This window comes from Felis catus, chromosome X (assembly GCF_018350175.1).
Source record: "Felis catus isolate Fca126 chromosome X, F.catus_Fca126_mat1.0, whole genome shotgun sequence".
Lineage (NCBI taxonomy): Eukaryota > Metazoa > Chordata > Mammalia > Carnivora > Felidae > Felis > Felis catus.
The window spans coordinates 115,798,600-115,822,805 of NC_058386.1; the positions used below are offsets into that span (position 1 = coordinate 115,798,600).

General features: G+C 42.0%; 1 protein-coding gene and 1 long non-coding RNA gene across 2 annotated transcripts; one reads left to right on the top strand and one right to left on the bottom strand.

Annotated features, from left to right (window-relative positions):
• Positions 1–13,063: 13,063 nt before the first annotated feature.
• LOC109496625 lies at positions 13,064–21,368 on the bottom strand. The gene is made up of 3 exons (XR_006593073.1): positions 21,119–21,368; positions 20,310–20,518; positions 13,064–14,445 (listed from the first exon to the last, which is right to left on the bottom strand). It is a non-coding gene; the product is annotated as an uncharacterized LOC109496625 (long non-coding RNA).
• A 115-nt stretch (positions 21,369–21,483) lies between these two features.
• On the top strand, positions 21,484–23,817 carry LDOC1 (LDOC1 regulator of NFKB signaling). Its single transcript, XM_004000969.6, has one exon. The coding sequence runs from the start codon at positions 21,616–21,618 to the stop codon at positions 22,054–22,056; it is 441 nt and encodes a 146-aa protein (XP_004001018.3). The 5' UTR covers positions 21,484–21,615; the 3' UTR covers positions 22,057–23,817.
• The last annotated feature ends 389 nt before the right edge of the window (positions 23,818–24,206 follow it).

A 24,206-nucleotide genomic window follows, 5' to 3' on the forward strand; every position in this document is an offset into this window, starting at 1 on the left:
TGAAGTTGGCCATTTAACCGACTGTGCGATCCAGGTGCCCTGATAAACTTAAAAAAAAAATTAATTTTTACTTATTTTTGAGAGAGAGAAAGAGATTTTTTAAATGTTTACTTATTTTTGAGAGAGAGAGAGCTAGAGAGAGAGAGAGAGAGCAAGCAGTGGAGTGGCAGATAGAGAGGGGGACACAGAATCAGAAGCAGGCTCCAGGCTCTGAGCTGTCCGCACAGAGCCCGACGCAGGGCTAGTACTCATGAGCCGTGAGATCACGACCTGAGCTGAAGTCAGACACTTAACTGACTGAGCCACCCAGGCTCCCCTAAATTTTACTTTTTAGAGCAGTTTTGGTTTACAAAAAATTGAATGCAAAGTATAGTGTTTCGTATTCTCCCTCAACCATCACCTCACCAGTTCCTCTTGTCATTAACATCTTGCACTGGTGTGGTATATTTGTTACAACTGATGAGCCGACAGTGATACGTTATTATTAACTAAAGTCTGTAGTTTATAATGGGGTTCACTCTGTGTTGTACATCCTATGGGTATTGACATGTATCCATTATTATATCATAAAGAATAGTTTCACTCCCTAAAAATCCTCCCTATTCATTCCTACCCCCACCCCTGGCAACCACTGATCTTTTCACTGTCTCCATAGTCTTGCCTTTTCCAGAATGGTACACAGTTGGAATCATACAGTATACAGCCTTTCCAGATTGGCTTCTTTTATTAGCAAGATGCATTAAAGTTCTATCATGTCTTCTCATGATTTGATAGCTCATTTCTTTTTATTGCTGAATAATATTACATTGTCTGGATGTACTACAGTTTATTTATCACTCATCCGCTGAAGGGCATCTTGGTTGCTTCCAACTTTTGGCAATTATGAATAAAACTACTATAAACATTGATGTGCCGACTTTTGTTTGCATATAAGTTTACAACTCATTTCAGTAAACACCAAGCAATGCAATTGCTGGATAGTATGGTAAGAATATGTTTAGCTTCATAAGAAACTGCCAGAATATCTCCTAAGGGTTGTCTTTTTATTGTGGATTTTTAGGCATTATTTACATACTTATATATTCCTGATACATATGTCCTATTATATATTCTAAAATATATTTACCTTTTATATAAATTAGTCCTCAATGTATGTGTGTGTGTGTGTGTGTATATATATATATATATATATATATATATATATATATATATTCAGTGGCTTGTCTATTCATTTTTCCCTAATAATTTGAAATTTATTTATATTGGCTTCCAATTAAAAGCAAGCTTTGTAAAAATACACTTTTTATTTAAGTATAGTTGAAATACAAAATTATGTTACTTTCAGGTACACAACACAGTGACTCAACATGTACATACATTATGAAGTAATCACCAAAATAGGTCTAGTTACCATCTGTCACCATACAAAGTTATTATATTATTGGCTATATTCCCTATGCTGTGTTTTATGTCCCTGTGAATTATTTATTTTACAAATGTAAGTTTGTACCTCTTAATTCCTGTTACCTACTTTATCTACCTCTTCATCCTTCTCCCCTCTGGCAACCACCAGTTTTTTCTCCATCTTTATGACTCTATTACTGTTTTGTTTGTTTTGTTTTTCAGATTCCACATATAGGTGAAATCATATGGTGTTTGTCTTTTTCTGTCTGACTTATCTCACTTAGCATAATACACTGTAGGTCTATCCATGTTTTTGTAAATGACAAGATAAGATTTCATTATTTTTTAATGGTTGAGTGGTAATATTCCACTGTGTGTGTGTGTGTGTTTGTGTGTGTGTGTGTGTGCACGCGATATCACATCTTTATCCATTCATCTATTATTGACACTTAGGTTGCTTTCATATATTGAATATTGTACCAAATAATTCAATGAACATAGAGGGTACATATATCTTTTCAAATTAGTGTTTTTGTTTTCTTTGGGTAAATATCGAGAAGTGGAATTGCTGGATTGTATGGTATTTCTGTTTTTAATTTTTTGAGTAACTTCCATACTATTTTCCACTGCACTAATTTATATTCCCACCAGAAGTACACAAAATTTCCCTTTCTCCATATCCTCACCAACACGTATTTCTTGTCTTTTTGATAGTAGACATTCTGACATGTGTGATATAATATCTCATCATAGGTTTTTCATTTTTTTTTTTTACTGATTCATGTTAATTTAGATTTCTTGTCTCACTGTGGTTTTGATGTGCATTTTCCTGATGATGTCGAGCATCTTTTCGTGTGTCTGTTGGCCATCTGTAAGTCTTCTCTGAAAAAATGTCTATGTAGGTCCTCTGACCATTTTTTAATTGGGTTATTTTTGGTGTTGAATTGTATGGGTTCTTTATATATTTTGTATATTAACCAGATACATCATTTGCAAATATCTTCTCCCATTCAGTAGGTTGTCTTTTGTTTTGTTGATGATTTCTTTTGCGGTGCAAAAGCTTTTCAGTTTGAAATAGTCTTTTTGTTTCTTTTTGTTTTTGTTGCCTTTGCCCAAGGACACAGATCCAAAAAAAAAAAAAAATATTCTAAGACCAATGTCCAAGAGTTTCCTGTCCACATTTTCTTTTAGGAATTTTATGATTTCAGGGCTAAATTTAGGTCTTTAAACCTTTTTGAGTTTATTTAATTTATTATTCTTTATTTTTTTTATTTTAGAGAGAGAGAGTGTGTGAGCAGGGGAAAAGGTCAGAGGGACAGAGAGGGGGAATCTTAACCAGGCTCCATGCTCAGTGCAGAGCCAAACATGGGGCTCGATCACACAACCCTGGGTTCATGACCTGAGCCAAAATCAAGAGTCAGATGCTCAATAGACAGAGCCACCCATAAGCCCTGAATTTATTTATTTTTATATGGTGTAAGAAAACGGCCTAGTTTCACTCTTTGCATGTAGCTGTCCTGTTTTACCAACACAATTTATTGAAAATATTGTCTTTTCCCCATTGTATATTCTTGCCTCCTTTGTTGTAGATCAATTGACCATATAAGCATGGGTTGATTTCTGGGCTACTTTCTCCCATTAATCTATGTGTCCATTTTTGTACCAGTACCATACTGTTTTGATTACTATATATTGTAGCATAGTTTGAAATCAGGAAGTCTGATATCTCCAGCTCTGCTATATTTGAAGACTGCTTTGGCTATTTGGAGTCTTTTGTGGTTCCATATAAATTTTAGGATTATTTGTTCAAGTTTTGTGAAAAAGTCATTCAAATTTTGATAGGGATTGTATTGAATCTGTAGATTTGCTTTGGGTGGTATGGACATTTTAACATTGTATATTCTTCCAAACCATGAGCATGGTATGTCTTTCCATGTATTTGTGTCATTTTCAATTTCTTTCATTACTGTCTTAACAATTTCAGAGTACAGATATTTCACATCCTTGGCTAAATTTATTCCTGGGGATTTTATTTTGTATGTAATTGTAAATGGGATTATTTTCTTAATTTCATTTTCTGATTGTTTGATATTTGTATATAAAAATGCAACACAGGACAGCTGAGGAAGATGGCAGCATAGGAGGGCGCTGGGCTTACCTCCTCTTGCTGATCACATAGATTCTACCCACACCTGCCTAAATAACCCAGAAAACCGCCAGAAGACTAGCAGAATGCCAAGTGTAGACAGGAGGCCCATGGAAGAGGATAGGAAGGGCGGAGAGGCGGTGCACGCTACACGGACTGGCAGGAGGGAGCCGGCACGGTGGAGGGGCAGCCAGCCCGGCAAGGCAGAGCCCCCGAGTCTGGCCTGCAAAAGCGAAGGGGCCAGACTGCATGAGTTCTGACAGCCAGCAGGACTTAAAATCTCAAATGTTAAAAGTGAACAGCTCTGCTTTGGAGAGCGGGGAGGGTGAGAGGACACCGGGAGGGAGAGTTGTTGAGCCCCAGAAGACAGAGCTCAGCCTGGGGGGAGAAGGGAACAAAGACCCTGGCCAGTGCCATCTCCCTCTCCCATCCCCCAGCCGAAATTCCAAAGGAAACCAGTTCCCGTCACGGAACTTACTTGCGCCAGGCAAACACCCAACGCTATGCTTCTGTGGATCCATCCCTTTGACGGGTCTGCCTCCCTCCCAGTGCTGCAGGGCCCCTCTCACATGGAACCACCGACAGCAAAGGGAGCTAAGCCTGCCCCTCCTACACCTGTGCACCTTGCAGATCCACCCCAGCTAATACGCCAGATCCCATAGAAGCAACACCACAAGCCTGGCAGCATGCAAGTAGCCCAGACAGGGGCCACACCACTCCGCAGTGAGTCCTGCCCCTGGGAGAGGGGAAGAGAAGGTACACACCAGTCTGACTGTGGCCCCAGCGGTGGGCTGGCGACAGACATCAGGTCTGACTGTGCCCCGCCCACCCACACAAGTTACTCCAGAGGACACAGGGGAAGTGCCCTGCAGTTTGGCGCCACCCCAGGGACTACCCAAAATGACGAAACAGAGGAACTCTCCTCAAAAGAAACTCCAGGAAGTAGCGACAGCTAATGAATTGATCAAAAATAATTTAAGCAATATAACGGAACCAGAATTTAGAATAATAGTCATAAAATTAATCGCTGGGCTTGAAAAAAGTATAGAGGATAGCAGAGAACCTATTGTTACAAGGAATAAAGGGACTAAGAAATAGTCATAGGGAGCTAAAAAATGCTATAAATGAGGTGCGAAATAAAATGGAGGCGGCCATAGCACGGGTTGAAGAAGCAGAGGAGAGAATAGGTGAATTAGAAGATAAAATTATGGAAAAAGAGGAAGCTGAGAAAAAGAAAGATAAAAAAAATCCAGGAGTATGAGGGGAGAATTAGAGAACTAAGTGATGCAAACGGAACAATATCCGTATAATAGGAATTTCAGAAGAGGAAGAAAGAGAGAAAGGGGCTGAAGGTGGACTTGAACAAATCATAGCTGAGAACTTCCCTGATCTGGGGAAGGAAAAAGGCACTGAAATCCAAGAGGCACAGAGAACTCCCTTCAGATATAACCTGAATCGATCTTCTGCATGACATATCATAGTGAAACTGGCAAATACAAGGATAAAGAGAAAATTCTGAAAGTAGCGAGGGATAAACATGCTCTAACTTATAAAGGGATACCCATAAGACTAGGGGCAGACCTATCTCCTGAAACTTGGCAGGCCAGAAAGGAATGACAGGAAATCTTCAATGTGATGAACAGAAAAAATATGCAGCCAAGAATCCCTCATCCAGCAAGTCTGTCATTCAGAATAGGAGAGATAAAGGTCTTCCCAAACAAACAGAAACTGAAGGAATTCATCACCACTAAACCAGCCCTACAACAGATCCTAAGAGATCTGTGAGTGAAATGTTGCAAGGACCACAAAGTACCAGAGACATCACTATAAGCATGAAACCTAGACATCACAATGACTCTAAACCCGTATCTTTCTATAATAACACTGAATGTAAATGGACTAAATGCTCCAACCAAAAGACATAGGGTATCAGAATGGATAAAAATACAAGACCCATCTATTTGCTGTCTACAAGAGACTCATTTTAGACCTGAGGACACCTTCAGATTGAAAGTGAGGGGATGGAGAACTATCTATCATGCTACTGGAACTCAAAAGAAAGCTGGAGTAGCCATGCTTGTATCAGACAAACTAGACTTTAAATTAAAGGTTGTAACAAGAGATGAAGAAGGGCATTATATAACAATTACAGGGTCTACCCATCAGGAAGAGCTAACAATTATAAATGTCTATGCTCCGAATATGGGAGCCCCCAAATATATAAAACAATTAATCACAAACATAAGCAACCTCATTCATAAGAATGTGGTAATTTCAGGGGACTTTAACCCCACTTACAACATGGATAGATCATCTAGACACAAGGTCAATAAAGAAACAAGGGCCCTGAATGATACATTGGATCAGATGGACTTGACAAATATTTAGAACTCTGCATCCCAAAGCAACAGAATATACTTTCTTCTCAAGTACACATGGAACATTCTCCAAGATAGATCACATACTGGGTCACAAAACAGCCCTTCCTAAGTATAAAAGAACTTGAGCTCATACCATGCACACTTTCAGACCACAATGCTATGAAACTTAAAATCAACCACAGGAAAAAGTCTGGAAAACCTCCAAAAGCATGGAGGTTAAAGAACATCCTATTAAAGAATGAATGGGTCACCAGGCAATTAGAGAAGAAATTAAAAAATATATGGAAACAAATGAAGATGAAAATACAACAATCCAAATGCTTTGGGATGCAGCACAGGCAGTCCTGAGAGGAAAATACATTGCAATCCAGGCCTATCTCAAGAAACAAGAAAAATCCCAAATACAAAATCTAACAGCACACCTAAAGGAAATAGAAGCAGAACAGCAAGACACCCCAAACCCAGCAGAAGAAGAGAAATAATAATGATCAGAGCAGAAATAAACAATATAGAATTAAAAAAAACTGTAGAGCAGATCAATGAAACCAAGAGTTGGTTTTTTGAAAAAATAAACAAAATTGATAAACCTCTAGCCAGGCTTCTCGAAAAGAAAAGGGAGAAGACCCAAATAGATAAAATCATGAATGAAAATGGAATTATTACAACCAATCCCTCAGAAATATAAGCAATTATCAGGGAATACTATGAAAAATTACATGCCAACAAACTGGACAACCTGGAAGAAATGGACAAATTCCTAAGCACCCACACACTTCCAAAACTCAAACAGGAAGAAATAGAAAAATTGAACAGACCCATAACCAGCGAAGAAATTGAATCAGTCATCAAAAATCTCCCAACAAATAAGAGTCCAGGACCAAATGGCTTCCCAGGGGAATTCTATCAGACATTTAAAGCAGAGATAATACCTATCCTTCTCAAGTTTTCCAAAAAATTGAAAGGGAAGGAAAACTTCCAGACTCATTCTATGAAGCCAGCATTACTTTCATTCCTAAAACAGACAGAGACCCAGCAAAAAAAGAGACCTACAGGCCAATATCCCTGATGAATATGGATGCAAAAATTCTCAATAAGATACTAGCAAATCGAATTCAACAGCACATAAAAAGAATTATTCACCATGACCAAGTGGGATTCATTCCTGGGATGCAGGGCTGGTTCAACATTCACAAATCAATCAATGTGATACATCACATTAATAAAAGAAAAGATAAGAACCATATGATCCTGTCAATCGATGCAGAAAAAGCATTTGACAAAATTCAGCATCCTTTCTTAATAAAAACCCTCGAGAAAATCGGGATGTAAGGAGCATACTTAACCATCATCAAAGCCATTTATGAAAAGCCCACAGCTAATATCATCCTCAATGGGGAAAAACTGAGAGCTTTCCCCCTGAGATCAGGAACACGACAGGGACGTCCACTCTCACCGCTGTTGTTTAACATAGTGTTGGAAGTTCTGGCATCAGCAATCAGACAACAAAAGGAAATCAGAGGTATCAAAATTGGCAAACATGAAGTCAAGCTTTCACTTTTTGCAGATGACATGGATATTGTATGTGGAAAACCCGATAGACTCCACCAAAAGTCTGCTAGAACTGATAAATGAATTCAGCAAAGTCGCAGGATATAAAATCAATGTACAGGAATCAGTTGCATTCTTACACACTAATAATGAAGCAACAGAAAGACAAATAAAGAAACTGATCCCATTCACAATTGCACCAAGAAGCATAAAATACCTAGGAATAAACCTAACCAAAGATGTAAAATATCTATATGCTGAAAACTATAGAAAGCTTATGAAGGAAATTGAAGAAAATATAAAGAAATGGAAAAACATTCCATGCTCATGGATTGGAAGAATAAATATTATTAAAATGTCAATGCTACCCAAAGCTATCTACACATTCAATGCAATCCCAATCAAAATTGCACCAGCATTCTTCTCGAAGCTAAAACAAGCAATCCTAAAATTTGTATGGAACCACAAAAGGCTCCGAATAGCCAAAGTAATTTTGAAGAAGAAGACCAAAGCAGGAGGCATCACAATCCCAGACTTTAGCCTCTACTACAAAGCTGTAATCACCAAGACAGCATGGTACTGGCACAAAAACAGACACATAGACCAATGGAATAGAATAGAAACCCCAGAATTAGACCCACAAACGTATGGCCAACTAATCTTTGACAAAGCAGGAAAGAACATCCAATGGAAAAAAGTGTCTTCAACAAATGGTGCTGGGAGAACTGGACAGCAACATGCAGAAGAATGAAACTAGACCACTTTCCTACACCATTCACAAAAACAAACTCAAAGTGGATGAAGGACCTGAATATGAGACAGGAAACCATCAAAACCCTAGAGGAGAAAGCAGGAAAAAACCTCTCTGACCTCAGCTGCAGCAATTTCTTACTTGACACATCTCCAAAGGTAAGGGAATTAAAAGCAAAAATGAACTATTGGGACCTCATCAAGATCAAAAGCTTCTGCACTGCAAAGGAAACAATCAACAAAACTAAAAGGCAACCAACAGAATGGGAAAAGATATTTGCAAATGACGTATCAAAGGGCTAGTATCCAAAATCTATAAAGAGCTCACCAAACTCCACACCCAAAAAACAAATAATCCAGTGAAGAAATAGGCAGAAAACATGAATAGACACTTCTCTAAAGAAGACATCCGGATGGCCAACAGGCACATGAAAAGATGCTCAACATCGCTCCTCATCAGGGAAATACAAATCAAAACCACACTCAGATACCACCTCACGCCAGTCAGAGTGGCCAAAATGAACGAATCAGGAGACTATAGATGATGGCGAGGATGTGGAGAAATGGGAACCCTCTTGCACTGTTGGTGGGAATGCAAACTGGTGCAGCCATTCCAGAAAACAGTGTGGAAGTTCCTGAGTAAATTAAAAATAGATCTACCCTATGACCCAGCAATAGCACTGCTAGGAATTTACTCAAGGGATACAGGAGTGCTGATGCAGAGGGGCACTTGTACCCCAATGTGTATAGCAGCACTTTCAACAATAGCCAAATTATGGAAAGAGCCTACGTGTCCATCAACTGATGAATGGATTAAGAAATTGTGGTTTATATACACAATGCAATACTACGTGTCAATGAGAAAGAATGAAATATGGCTTTTGTAGCAACGTGGATGGAACTGGAGAGTGTTATGCTAAGTGAAATAAGTCAGGCAAAGAAAGACAGATACCATATGTTTTCACTCATATGTGGATCCTGAGAAACTTAACAGAAACCCATGGAGGAGGGGAAGGAAAAAAAAAAAGAGGTTAGAGTGGGAGAGAGCCAAAGCATAAGAGACTCTTAAAAACTGAGAACAAACTGAGGGTTGATGGGGGGTGGGAGGGAGGGGAAGGTGGGTGATGGGTATTGAGGAGGGCACCTGTTGGGACAAGCACTGGGTGTTGTATGGAAACCAATTTGACAATAAATTTCATATTAAAAAATAAATAAAATTCCTCTATGTTCCAAATTAAAAAAATGCAACGTATACCTGATTATTAATTTTGTATCCTGCAACTTTACTGAATTCATTTATTAGTTCTAATAGTTATTTTTGTGGTGTCTTCAATTTTCCTTCTTTCTTTTCTTTCTTTCTTTCTTTCTTTCTTTCTTTCTTTCTTTCTTTCTTTCTTTCTTTCTTTCTTTCTTTCTTTCTTTCTTTCTTTCTTTTTCTTTTTCTTTCTTTCGAGAGGCATGAGGGGCACAGAGTCAGGGAAAGAGACAAACCCAACCAGAGTCTGCACTGTCAGCACAGAGCCTGACATGGGGCTCAAACCCATGAACCATGGGATCATGACCTGAGGTGAAATCAATGGTCAGATGCTTAACCAACTGTGCTACTGAGGCACCCCCTGCCTTTTAAAAAAAAAATTTAATAATTATTTTTGAGAGAGAGAGAGAGAGAGAGAGAGAGAGAGCAGAGTGTGCACACACAAGTGGGGGAGGGCCAGCAAAAGGGGGGCAGAGGATCCAAAGCGGGCTCCCCACTGACAGCAGAGAGCCTGATGTTGGGCTCAAACTCATGAACCGTGGAATCATGACCTGAGCTGAAATCAAGAGTCAGGTGAGTAACTGACTGAGCCATGCAGATGCTCCCAGTTTTCTATATACAGTATATCATCTGTAAACAGTGACAGTTTTAGTTCTTCCTCACCAATTTGGATGTCATTTATTTATTATTCTTGTTTGACTGCTATCATTAGGACTTCCAGTACTATGTTGAATAAAAATGGAAAGTGGGCATCCTTGTCTGGTTCTTGATCTTAGAAAAAAGCTTTCAGCTTTTCACCATTGAGTATGAAGTTAGCTGGGTTTTGTCATATACAGCCTTTATTATGTTGAAGTATGTACCCTCTATACCCACTTTGTTGAGAATTTTTATCATGAATGGATCTTGAATATTGTCAAATGCTTTTTCTGCATCTATTGAGGTGATATTATTTTTATCCCTCATTTTGTTAATGTGGGGTATCACATTCATTGATTGTGGATATTGAACCATCCTTACATCCCTGGAATAAGTCCCATTTGATTGTGATGCATGATCGTTTTAATGTATTGTTGAATTCAGTTTTCTAATATTCTGTTGAGTGTTTCTGCATCCATATTCATGATGGATATTGGCCTGTAAGTTTTGTAGTGTCTTTGTCTGGTTTGGGTGTCAAGGTAACGCTAGCCTCATAGAATTAATTTGGAAGCATTCCTTCCTTTTCAATTTTTGGAATAGTTTGAAAAGGACAGGTATTAACTCTTCTTTAAAAGTTTGGTAGAATTCACCTGTGAAGCTGTCTGGTCCTGGGCTTTTTATGCTGGAAGTTTTAGGATTACTGATTCAATTTTTTTGCTGGTTATTGTTCAAGTTTTCTATTTCTTCCAGTTTCAGTTTTGGTAGTTTACATGTTTCTAGGAATTTATCCATTTCTTCTAGCTTGCCCAATTTGTTGGCATATAATTTTTCATAATAGTTTCTTACCATCTGTTGTATTTCTGTGGTGTCATTTATAATTTCTCCTCTTTCATTTCTGATTTTATTTACTTGGTCCCTCTCTTTTACTGGTGAGTCTGGCTAGCCGTCTATCAATTTTGTTTATCTTTTCAAGGAATCAGCTCTTAGTTTCATTATTTTTTTTCCATTTTTAAAGTCTCTATTTCATTTATTTCTGCTCTGATCTTTATTGTTTCTTTTCTTCTACTAACTTTAGGTTTTGTTTGCTTTTCTCTAGTTCCTGTAGGTATAAGGTTAGATTCTTTGAGATTCTTCTTGTTTCTTGAGGTAGGTCTGTATCACTATAAAATTCCCTCTCAGAACTGCTTTTGCTGTGTCCCAAAGGTTTTGGAATATTATGTTTCCATTTTAATTAGTCTCAAGGTATTTTATAATTTCCTCTATAATGGCTTCATTGACCCACTGGTTGTTTAGTAGTATATTGTTCAGTCTTCACATGTGTGTTTTTTTTCCAGTTTCTTTTTCCTTGTAATTGATTTCAAGTTTCAAACTGTTGTGGTCAGAAAAGATGCCTTTTTTTTTCATTGTTTTCTGATTATTTTTGTAGTTCTTCTCTGTTTCTTTCATCTTTTCTCACTCTCTTTCCTTTTGATTTGATGATTTCCCTTGGTGTTATGTTTGGATTCATTTCTCTTTATTTTTTGTGTATCTATTATAGGCTTTTGGTTTGTGGTTACTGTGATGTTCATATACAACACCTGATGTACACAGTAGCCCATTGTATGTTGATAGTCTCTTAAGTTCTAACACCTTACTCATTTTCTTAACAGCATCTTTTGATGAGCAATATATTTTTCATTTTTATGAAACCAATTTCTAAGTTTTTTTTATTGATAGAAGCTTCATTTATAGTTTTAGCTTCTATTTTAGCTTTTATTTGGTCTATCTCAAGTTAATGGTTATACAAGAAATGAGGTAAGATTTGAAGCTCACCTTTCTTTGCACATGCCTATATAGTTGTTCTAGAAGTAAAAAATCTATAATCTATAATATCAATTTGCATTCCTAACCGTGATATCTTTATTTCTGAAAACCATTCTCCACTAAAGGTAATGAGGGTTCTTTAGAGAAATGGCTGATTCCAGAGCTGGGGCAGGAAAAGGACAAGATGAGCCAAGAATATCTTACTGTCCCAGAAAGAAAGTGCTTAAAGAATACGGTAAACATATTCAGAGGACACAGGAGCCAGCCTAAAAGGATTCCCACTTCAAATCTGGGAAATGTTAATATCAGCATGAATAAAGATAGTAACGGATTATAGTCTATTGTATAAAATAATAATTCAAGGGTCAATGCTGAAAAAAATAAACATGAATAAAAGAAGACAGAAAACTCTCTTTTAGAGTAGAATGTAAACTAATATTAAATATTTCTTAATGAGTACAAAATAATTATCTAAACTTTGGAGTGGGGAAGCCTGGTAGAAGTTCCCTTAACCCACTGATAAAATACTACCACTGGTGATGGAACACAAGAACATCATGTGCTTTCTGACACGGTGCACTGAAAAAAACCCAGTGACATGTCTGGGGTATTCCTGCCAAAAATGCATAATATAAATCTAATAATGGAGAGATATCAGCAATTGAGGGACACTTTGTAAAGTTACTAAAAAGCCTGTACTGTTCAAAACTATCAAGGTCATGTCAAAGAAGGACAGAAGAACTCTTCCAGACTGAAGAAGATTGAAGAGGCATGATAGCTAAATGTAATACATGATCCAGGAGTGGATGGTAGACCTAAAAATGACCTTTTGGTGACAATTGGGAAAAATCTTCATGGGGTCAGTGGACTCAAAAGTAGCATTATGTTGGGGCTCCTAGGTGGCTGAGTAGGTTAAGCGTCTGGCTGTTGATCTCAGCTCAGGTCATAATCTCTCATGCTTTGTGGGATCGATCCCTGCATTGGGCTCTGTGCTGACAGTGCAGAACCTACTTGGAATTCTTTCTCCCTTTCTCTGCCCCTCCCCTATTCTCTCTCTCTCTCTCTCTCTCAAAATAAATAAACATGAAAATTGAAAAAAAAATTTAAAAGTAGCATTATATCAATATTAATCTCCTTGATTTTGATAGTTAGACTGTGGTTTTGTAGGACAGTGTACTTGCTTTCAGTAAATGCATGCTGTAATAATAAGTGGAAATGAGTTTTCCTGTCTGCCAGTTTCAAATGGTTTAGGAAAAAAGATCGCACACACATACACACAAAAATACTGACTATGAGAGAAAGATATGCCAAATACGGTAAAATGTTAACAATTGGTTCACCTAGGGGAAGCATATGTAGGAATTAATAAAAATCTTACAAGTCTTTTATACATTTGAAATGATTTCAAAGCAAGTTTTAAAAGAAAGGAAATTAAGAATTAGTGTACGAAAAGCATTTTACACTTTAAAACTTACTTTCATACTTATTTTCTCATTTGAGACTCACACCAACTTTGTGAGGGGACATTTTTATTCACTTTTTACAAATAAGGAAATTGGGTTTCAGAGACACTCAATGGCTTATCTGTGATAGAACATGTCAGATGTAGGACCTGGACCAGGTATTCCCTCCCCTAATCTACTTTATTTTTATAATTCCATGCTGCCTTTAAAGACAGGATCTTAGGTTTGCCTTATGCAAGTTACTCCTTTAGAACTACAACTTCAGCTCCTCATTTATAGTTGGTTTTCATTAGCGGGCCACTCTGTAGGTCCTTCTCTCATTTAACAACAAAATAGCCCTTAGAATGAGCAACTAGCACTGTCCTCTCCAAGTCTGAACTTCTGGGACTCCATCTCCATTTTGCACCAACACCGGGGCACTTGCAGGAAACAGTATGACAGTTGAGAAAGGTACTGGAATTACTCTTTTTTTAAAAAAAAGTTTATTTATTTTTGAAAGAGAGAGAGTGTGTGTGAGAGAGAGTGGGGAAGGGGCAGAGAGGCAGGGAGAGAAATCATCCCGAGCAGGCCTCGCACTGCCAGCACAGAGGCTGACACAGGGCTCGAACTCATGAACCTTGAGATCATGACCCGAGCAGAGATCAAGAGTCAGATGCTTAACTGACTGAGCCACCCAGGCACCCCTGGGATCACTCTCATACAGCACACACTTCCTCTTAACTAGGGAGGGTTTTTATGGAAAGAATCCAGTTTCCAAATCGAGAGAACTAGACACTGGGTGTACAGGAGCCAAGGGAGCTGATGGCAGCTAGCAGGAAAGCCTAGGGAAGCTGAGAGGAGAGGATGCTGGAACTCAGCTGAGGGCCGACCAGAGATGCTCCTAGGGCTAAGGAAAACCCTGTTTCCTTCTCTCAGATGCTCTGGGGCTGCTGGCCTCTCCCAGGAGGACCGATATGGTGGCATGGCGATGAAGGAAGGTTTCTGGAAGTACAGTCGCCTCTTTACTCCGACAGAGCGTTATATATCCACAACCCAGATGGAGCATGAAGTCTCCCAAGACTGAGAGAGAAAATAGAAAATGCTATACAATGGCCTTCAGAATGCTAGGCTAGACACTTCTTTTCCCTAAAAAAGCATGTCTTCTCATTATGAGAGCAGCATGTTTTGAACTGGCAGAAAGCACGACTACCATGAAATCGTATTTTATTCTTCCAACTACTTTTTTTTCAAGAGTAAACATTTTTTAATTTAAATTTTATAGCAAAATTTATAGATCCTAGAAGTAAGTAAGAGAGGTGAACAAACTACATATTAAATTTAAAATACAGGTAATATAGTCACTGTAAGACTAATAAATCACAATTCTCTGGGGAAAAATAACATGCAATCTATGTATAGCACTTTGTAGTTTGCCAAATACTTTTATATTTTAGCATTTGATCTTCACTGCAGTCTTGTGATTTAGGTCCTATTATTATACACATTTGTTAAAAAGGAGACTGAGCTCAGAAGAATTCAGTGACTCGCTCAAGCCACACAGTAAACAGGAGTTTTACGATTTGAACCCAAATTTCACAAATTCTTTTCTTTCCCTGATGCTGCCCTGAAATGTGCTTCACCGCATTTACGTAGCATGCATATGCCTTAGAGAAAACATAGCCAGTTTCGATTTTATTTTTGTCATACTGTGACCCTGCCAGTTCTCATGACGAGTAGCATCGCTGGTGGCAGAGGGCAGCAACAGGCATATGTCCACTTGGGTACAGCCACTCACACAATGACACAGATGTGCGGTCTCCTTAGAGCTCCCCACTAGAGCGGAATAGTTTGGACTTCTCTCAATTGTACACACAGCAATAAACTATGGAGATGCGTAACTATATGGACAGGTCAAGGCCATCGGAATAAAATTTGTATTCCTTATATTTGCCAAGAATAAAGGGCATACCACACTATGCGAGGCCACGCGGGGATGCACCGGGTTTTAGTCAGTAGGCAGAAGGGAGTAAGGGGAAGATACAGGACAGAGCTCTTACTGGAGTTCCCACCAGAAAGGCTAGGCAATGCAGGGTAAAGAGTTTAGGATTCACGAGTTTAAATGATCCCAGAAGGCTTTGGGGCAGAGGGACTGTCTCTAGTTGTGTAGGGCCTGGCTCTGGGTCGATTCAAGACAGTGGAAATACTGCTTGGTGTGTGAGACTGAGACAAGGAGATGGTTTCAGGGTAAAGGCTCTGGATCTCAGGGAAGGTGTAAACAACTCTGGGTGCGAGTCTGGCCCTGTAATTGATTGATACAAAGTGGATTTATACAGAATGTAACAAAAAGAGAACAGGACTGTAGATTCACTGTATCATGTCAGTGCTTTTGCAGGGGGTGCATGCTTTTATGTGTAGCATCTCCCGTTTCTCCAGGTTCAGTCTCTGCTGTCATGCAACAAACTACCCCAAACCTTTGTGGTTGAAAGCCACTGCCCTTTTATTTGTTCATGGTTCTGTAGATTGGGAATTCATGTAGTTTTGGAATTCAGGATAGTGTTTTGGCTCTAAGTGGTCCACTGGAGTCATTCACTCAGCTGCATTCAGGTTGAAACATCCAGGGGGTGAGGGGTGCTTCATTCTTATGTGTGTCTGCAGCCTTGCTCCATGGGGCTAGCTTGAGCTTCCTCACAGCACAGTGTTCTCAGGGTAGTTAGACTTCCTTTTTAAATTTTAAGTGTTTTTATTTATTTTTGAGAGAGAGCATGAGCATGGGAGGGGCAGAGAGACAGGCAGACAAAGGATCTGAAGCAGGCTCTGCGCTGACAGCAGCAAGCCTGATTCAGGGCTCGAACTCACGGACTGTGAGATCATGACCTGAGCCAAAGTGAGCCGCTCAATCAACTGAGCCACCCAGGCGTCCCAGGGTGTTTAGACTTCTTACCTGGCCGCTGGCTCCTAGTAGGGAGCATTCTGAGTGGCAAAGGCAGAATCTTCAGGTCTTTAAGACCTTGCCTCCTAAGTTATAAGTTACTTCCATCCCATTTTTTTTTTTTGGTCAAATCAAGTCACAAAGTCAGCCCAGATTAAAGGGGCAAAAAAAAAAAAAAATTGTTTCTACCTCCTGATTACACTAAGTGGCAAAGAATCTGTGATTATCTTCGATTCACTTCACGTATTCTGCGTCATGAAACATCTCTCTTAATTAAGTAACCAATTTGAAAGAGAGGCCTATTCTACATTTAAAATAAAGCAAGTAAACACAAATTGACAGGACACATGCCAATATCTATAACAACAAATGTATCAAAATGCTAGAAACAAACCAAAAGTGTAAGTTCTTGTCTGTTCCAGGTGACTCATTACATTAAAAGAACTAGGAATGACAAAAAATGAGAACAAAAATCTAGTGCAATATACTGAAGGAAATAAACTCTAGGTTATAGCAAAATAGAAACATATACATGGATAATGAAAATTACTTAGTAATAAGACATTAATTTATAGAAATCATCATTCAGTTATAGAAAACTGATCTTCCAGTTATAGAAAACTGATCTTCCAGGGCACCTGGGGGGCTCAGTCAGTTAAGCATCTGATATCGGTTCAGGCCATGATCTCACGGTTCGTGGGTTGGAGCCCCGCGTCGAGCTCTGGGCTGACAGCTCAGAGCCTGGAGCCTGCTTCCGATTCTGTGTCTCCCTCTCTCTCTAAGCCTATCCTGCTCGTGCTCTGTCTCTTTCTCCGAAAATAAATGAATGTTAAAAAAGGTATTTTAAATAAAAAAAAAAAAGAAATCTGATCTTCCACTTCCTTATCTTTGGGAATGTGAGTGTATTTGGTGCAATCCTTCTCCTGCATCGTCTGAGAAAATGAACAGAGCTGGGTGTCTTTAGCTCCGAAGCAGTAGTGTACCTGAGAAATTCGGGTGGAGTATTATGCAGTCATTAAGAAGACAGCTCTGTGTATCCTATCTGTGTCTACGGACATGTACGGACTGACATATGTTTATTAGCAGAACTATGTGTATTTGGATCCTGCAAACCCCATGGATGTATCTGGAAGGAGACAAACTGAATTTTGAATTTTCAAGTGAGATTTTGTAGGTAGCAGGTGAGGTACGAGGAACGTTTCCTTTTAATTTTAATACGTCAGGATTATTTAATTTTCTTAGCCATAAGAATACATTAATTTAGTACGTAAATAAACATGTAAAAATGTTTTAGGACACTTTGGTAAGCTGTACCTGCTCATTCCTCTCCCTAGCCTGGAGGTCTCCACAGCCCTCCTGATGTGGGTGCTGTAAAAAGTAGCCCAGAGTGTACCTGCTTAAGAAGGAGGAAAGGGACGGGTCTATAGGCAGGAGCCTGGATCTTAGTGGCATCCATTTGCCCCTCTTAAAAATATCCCCTCCAAAGCTGCTTTGTGCACCTGGCTTCACAGTCAAGTGCCAGACTGGTTTGTCCGATCTGTACATACCCTTCTGGAGGCTAAAGAACCAAGGGACACTTTCATGTTTGCTTCAAGGCAATTTTACAAGTCTGGCTGTAATTTTACAAGTTTATACCAGGGTAGGGTTTAAAGCTTCGAAGGTGGTGGAAGTGAGGAGCACCAGAGATCACTTCCTTGGCCTTGGGCCAATGCTCTTGCTAAATAGTGGGGGTGTGAACCACCCTCAGAACATTCCGAGCCAGAGCTGTCCTGATAAAGTTTCTGAGCCTGAGAAAAGACACACAGTGTACTTTGCCCCTGCCCCCTGCATCTTCGCACGGGTGAAAGGGAACATCCAAGGGTCACTTGAGAGAAGAAAGGGAGCAAGGAAGGCGATGTGCAGCCCTGACCAAGATGAATGGAGAAGGAAGGGCCAGCAGGCCTCAGCATTGGTGGCAGAGCATCATGGGTACCCGCAAACTGGTTACCATGAACATTATGAGTCTATATGATGATTTGGCTATGGATCCTACTCACCTCTTCCCAGCTGCTTCCCCCTTGGGTCACTGATGAACTGCCTGTCTCTCCTCCCTCCCTCCCTCCAAACTGGAAAGCACCTTCCAAAGTCACTGCTCAGCTCTGTGATTAGTTGTGGTCAGGGCATTTCTTGTTTCCTAGCAACACTAGCCCCCTCAGAGGTGCTACTAATGGTTTCTTCTTCTGTTTTCCTTCCAGACTCCCTCTGCCACAGGGTCATAAGGAAGAGGACTAGGGCAGCAGGGGCCTAATTATCTCTAGGTCCCCACCAGACCTGCCTCATTCACCGAGGCCCAGTGTGTAACAGCTGTGCAGTGAGAGGGCGTGTGCACCAGAGTTACAGAGGCCGAGACTGTGGTGCTGTGCCACCAACGTATTGCTCTCCCGGGTCCCAGGCTCCTAGAGTGCCCATCCTTGTGCAAGGCCCTTGTTCCAGGGTCAGTGAGGCAGCTCATGTCAATCACCAGATATGGTGCCTGTCACACAATGTTTGCTAGTGGGAGTAGAATCCCGGGCATCTCTTCTTGTATGAGGGTCTGGACATGGAAAGTGGAGCTGGACACAACGGCCCAGCGGGTCCACCCTCTACCCTCAGCTGGGAATGGGCAGAATGGCCAGATACCTACCCCTCATATTTCCTGCCCCTTCATTCCCTTCATTCCAGTGCCCAGTAAACACTGTGAGAGGCTGAACACAAGGATGACTGAGAGAGGGTCTCTGCACGGCCCCCGGGGGCTTCTCATCTAGTGGGGGAGCCCGTACCACAGGAGAGCCCAAGGCTCATATTGCCTCCTGTATGCTCTCCCCCCTGCACACCCTCCCAGTAGTGTTATGTGCCCCCCTCTTCCTACTTGCACTTGCCCTGTTTGTCTCCTCTCAGCCTCTCACTTCCAGGGATGCCCATTCAATTCTATTGTAAAAATACAAAATAGGATGTTTAAAAACCTACTTTGCCATTTGTATTACATCAGTCATCATTTCACTGACTCATGACCAGAGATAGATCATTTTGGACAATTTAAAGAGTATTTTGAACACCTGGTGTAGCTACCACTTCTAATTTTTACCTCAACATCTGCACCCTGAGATTCTTTCACCCACCAAATATTTGTGGATCTTCTACTCCGGGCCACTTTTCTAGGCACTGGGGATAGAGCTGCTAACAAAGCAAAGTCTTTTTTTCACAGAGACTTACATTGTAAAGTGGAGGCAGACTGATGAACAAAGTGCTATATGGTACCATGGCCGCTAGTATGATAAATGCTACGTAGAGACCTGAAGCAGGGTAAGAGGTTAGACATTACTGACAAGAGAGTAGGGTGCTCTTATAGATGACGTGGCCAGGAAAAGTCTTCTCTGAAAACAGTGGGCGAAGGAGTCAGGCAGCTAACTGGGGAGAGAGCCTTGCAAGGCAGAAAAGATCGAAGATGCAAAGATCCTGAGGCCAGAGCTACGTGATGTGTACTGAGGATCAGCAAGAAGGACAATGTGATTAGAGCAGCAGATGGGAATAGGTGAGGGGGTGAGGCAGGGCTTTGTAGACCATGACCAAGAATTTGCTTTTTATTTTGAGTGAGGGGAAAACTGCTGGAGAATTTTGAGCAGGGGAATAAAAAGTTCTAACTTCTGTTCCAAAGGATTCCTGTGACTACTCTGTGGAGAAGTCCTCTGCCTTTCTCCGTGGGCACTGAGAAATACGGGCATATCCATATCCATATCCATATCCATATCCATATCCATATCCCCGGAGGATCGATTCCAAGACCCCCTTCCCCCCCAGTAGATGCCTGAAACTGAGGACGGTATTGAATCCTATACAGACCAGGTTTTTTCCTATACATACATACCTGTGATAACGTTTAATTTATAAATTAGGCAGAGCAAGACATTAACAACTAATAAAACAGAATGTTTATATCACTTTACTATAATACAAGTTTCAGAATATCTCTTAAAATATCTTCTTGTACTGTACTTACCCTAGTTGTGATGATGTGAGATGCTAAAATGCCTAGTGATGAGACGAAGTGAGGTGAATGACAGGCATGGTGATGCAGCATCTGGCTAGTCTTGATCCGAGGCTAGGTGGGAAGGAAGGTCATCCGCTTCCAGATGGAACCACCATTGACACAGGTGACTGAAACCACCGGAATGCGAAGCCATGGATAAGGGGGGACTCCTGTGTACGCTGTAGGAACAGAAGAGTGAGAGCTAAGTAATTGGTTGGAAGAAAGGAAGGCTGGATCAGGGTGCTAGTGGTAACAGTGACAAGAGGTGACTGAACTGGGGATATATTTTAAAAGCACAGCCAACATAATGTCAGCTCTAAGGTCCTGGACCCAACTTCGTTGTCAACGGCTATTTAAATAATCAAACTCAAAGCAGAAAACCGAAAGCATTTAAAAACACAAGTCTTCATTGTTAAGCAACGAATAATGTATGAATGATGGCCTGGGGAGACTAACATTAGGACATGAAATAGTCAAAGATAGGCAAGAGCCTGCAAATGGTTCTCCAAAGTTGATTTTGCAGAACTTTTTACAGTTCACTGTTTAAAAGAATAATTTTTTTTTTTAAAGAAGGATGTAGGTATACATTATTTCCCAACTAAAGAAAAATCCCTGTTTGGTTTTAAAAGAGGAGCCCTAAGGGTCTTTCATAACTCCGAAAGGATGTGTGACTCCCGCAGCGCGGCCCTTAGTGCTAATAGCTCTCTGGGCGGCTGAGATTTAAATAAGCAAGGAAGTGTGTTAACAAAACACGCAAATGGAATCTAGCGGCCACAGACCCGACAAGGAACGCTGCATTGGGTGAGTCGGCTGAGTTGCACGGTGATTAATCCTTTCAACTTGAGCGGGTTCGCTCTGAGAGATGGGTTGTGGCGCTCCCTCGTTCCTGGCTAAAGCCGGGCCCATATCCGGGGTGCCACCGCGGTCCCCTGCCTTTACACGGACGGACTTGGAATCCTACCGGGCCCGCCGCTCGGCGACCCCGGCCGCCCCTTCCCAGACCGAGTCCCAGAGGCTCGGCCCGCTCCCCCTGACCACGCCCCCACGCGGAGTCGGTGGCTTCCCTGACCACGCCCCCCGACCCGGGCCGCGCCGGCGCGCCGGCCACCCCGGTGGCTCTGCGGGCGGAGCTTGCGCAGCCGCCGGACCCCTGCGCGCACCGCCCTCCGCCCCTGGCCTCCGTGCGCCTCCGCGGACACGCACTTCCTGCGAGGCCTCAGTGCGCACCTTAGCCGAACCGAGCCGAGCTCAACCTTGCACTTCCAAGTCGTTCGCCATGGTGGACGAGCTGGTGCTACTGCTGCACGCGCTCCTGATGCGGCACCGCGCGCTGAGCATCGAGAACAGCCAGCTCATGGAACAGCTACGGCTGCTGGTGTGCGAGAGGGCCACCCTGCTGCGCCAGGTACGTCCGCCGAGCTGCCCGGTGCCCTTCCCCGAAACGTTTAGCGGCGAGAGCTCCCGGCTCCCCGAGTTTATCGTGCAGACGGCGTCTTACATGCTCGTCAACGAGAACCGATTCTGCAACGACGCCATGAAGGTGGCATTCCTAATCAGCCTGCTCACCGGGGAAGCCGAGGAGTGGGTGGTGCCCTACATTGAGATGGATAGCCCCATCCTAGGTGATTACCGGGCCTTCCTCGATGAGATGAAACAGTGTTTTGGCTGGGATGACGACGAAGAAGACGACGACGACGACGAAGAAGATGATTACTAGGCCGGGAGACCCTCGGGCCCAGGGGGGAGGGCCCTGCACGCCGCCATCCTCTCCCCCCCTCCCCCGCCCGGCCCGGAGCCGCCAAGCTCCGTTTCGCCCTCCGATCCCCTTCCCTACCCCGGCCCTCCGATTCTCCTCCTCACCGCCCCCCGTAGTGCTTGCCTTTGTTCCAGGAATTGTACCCCAGTTAACCTGCCGCTGGGGCCTCGTTCTGAAGCGTGCCGCCACCCTCTCTGGCCAGCCCTAGGACCCTGCCCTGCTAATTTGGACTGTGTCCTGAGCCCCGGCTATAGGGCAGGCCCCTGTTACAAACTGGTGAGACTACGCACAGCCCTGCCGACTGCAAGGCCTCCATCTGCCCAGAGACCTACGCTGCCACTTCACCACCATCCACCACATTCCAGCGACAGACCACAGCCTTGAAAACAAGGACCGACCTAGAAGATGCCTGAGTTGGTCCTCGGACATTGATTCCGACAACTCACCAACCCCTGAAGGGGCCAGTCTTTGAACCTGGTTAGTTCCCTACCTACTCTCAGAGTCCTCCCCTGCCCCACCAGATTGCTGCAGGAGCCTAACGTGCCTGGCAGCCAAATTGTTGACATTTCTTTTCTCCTATGCACCAGTTTTGCACAGCTGTCCTTTTTCTTTCAAAACTGCAGCAGTCCCACAGATGTGTGCATTTGGACAAAAATGCCAAAAACAAAACAAACAAACAAAAACAGGCACTCAGCCCAGCTCCTCAATACCACCTGGAAAAAGCGTTTACGTTCTTTTCAATAAATATCAAGCACTACGAAAAAAGAAAGGAGTGTCTTTTAATGGTTAAGTGCTATCATTGGCCTCTCCCAGTTTCACTCTGACTCCCATGACTACCACCGAGATCAGGAAACCTAGTTCAATCCCAGTATTCACCACTGTCACCTCCAGGCTACAGAGGACAGAGCCCACAGGGTTTTGTATAGGGCTTCTGGTACTCTCCCCGCCAAGGCATTTCTTAAAGCCCTGGCAAAGGGAGTGAGTGTCCTCTGGGGCCTCCAGGGTGGCATGGGTAAGGGGTGGTTTGGCAGGTGGCACACTGTCCCAAACTGGAACATGTTTGAGAGTGAAAGGGGACACTATTAATAATTAGAATGGGACAATAGGCATAAATCCAGACATACAATGTTACTATCTTCCAGAGCCTTTAAGTTCTCTCAACACCACCGGGGAAATTCTGCCCCTTAATCCTTATTGCCTGTGGGGTGCTATTGAGTTCAGACTATGATTAACAAGGTAGCACATTGTTCTAAAGCCCCTTTTCAAGTGCTTGAGCTAACATTAAATCCTAAATCCTACGTGAGGGTACGCATAGTAAATAGAGCATGATCGGAACATTTCATCACCCCAGGTGAACACTCTTAGAATCCCCACCCATACATGTGTCCCAGATGCCTACCTATAGAAATTGGCAAGATCCCTGGCTGTCTCCTGAACGAGACCTCGTACTGCTCTCTAGGCTATGCTGGGACCTCTTTGTGGACCTGGAGGGCTCAGAGGCATTGAGGGAGTGGGGCGGGTGCTCATTAAACTCATTGAAATGTTAGAGAGGTTTGGTTGTGCGGTTTTTGGGGGTTACCTCTGCCAACCAGGAACATTGAAGAGGATGTGAGGGGTTCAGAATCCTCTGTATCTGCCCAAATGTACTCATTGTACCATGGCTGGAGCCAGCCCTACCTTAAGATCTCTAATTTACATAATAAACTTCCCTATTGCATAAGACCTTTTGAGGCTGGTTATGCTTTTATTTGTACTGGTAAACCACACAATGTGTGTTAAATGAGATACTGGTCATCATACTGGTCTCCACACATGTATGGATTTGTTGAGATCACACCCATGAGGTATTTACACCTGTCCCTGCCACATGGTGAGCACTCACTAAACATGTGCTGTTAATTCCCAAACTCGGGATCGGAAGTCTAACTTTCAGAGCAGGTGTTTTGCTGTGAGTTTGGCTTTAGTAGGAAAACGTCAGGGGGTGAACAGGTACAAAACAGGCTCAGGGAGAGTAGAAATGAGAGAATGGTTGAGACCTCATTTACTCTGTGGGACTAAGAGGTGGCCAGCCAGTTTACTTGGTAAACAGGTAAAGTTGAGGGCAGGAGTGA

Coding starts and splice junctions, on each gene's coding strand:
- LDOC1 (XM_004000969.6), top strand. CDS start 21,616: ATGGTGGACGAGCTGGTGCTACTGCTGCACGCGCTCCTGATGCGGCAC.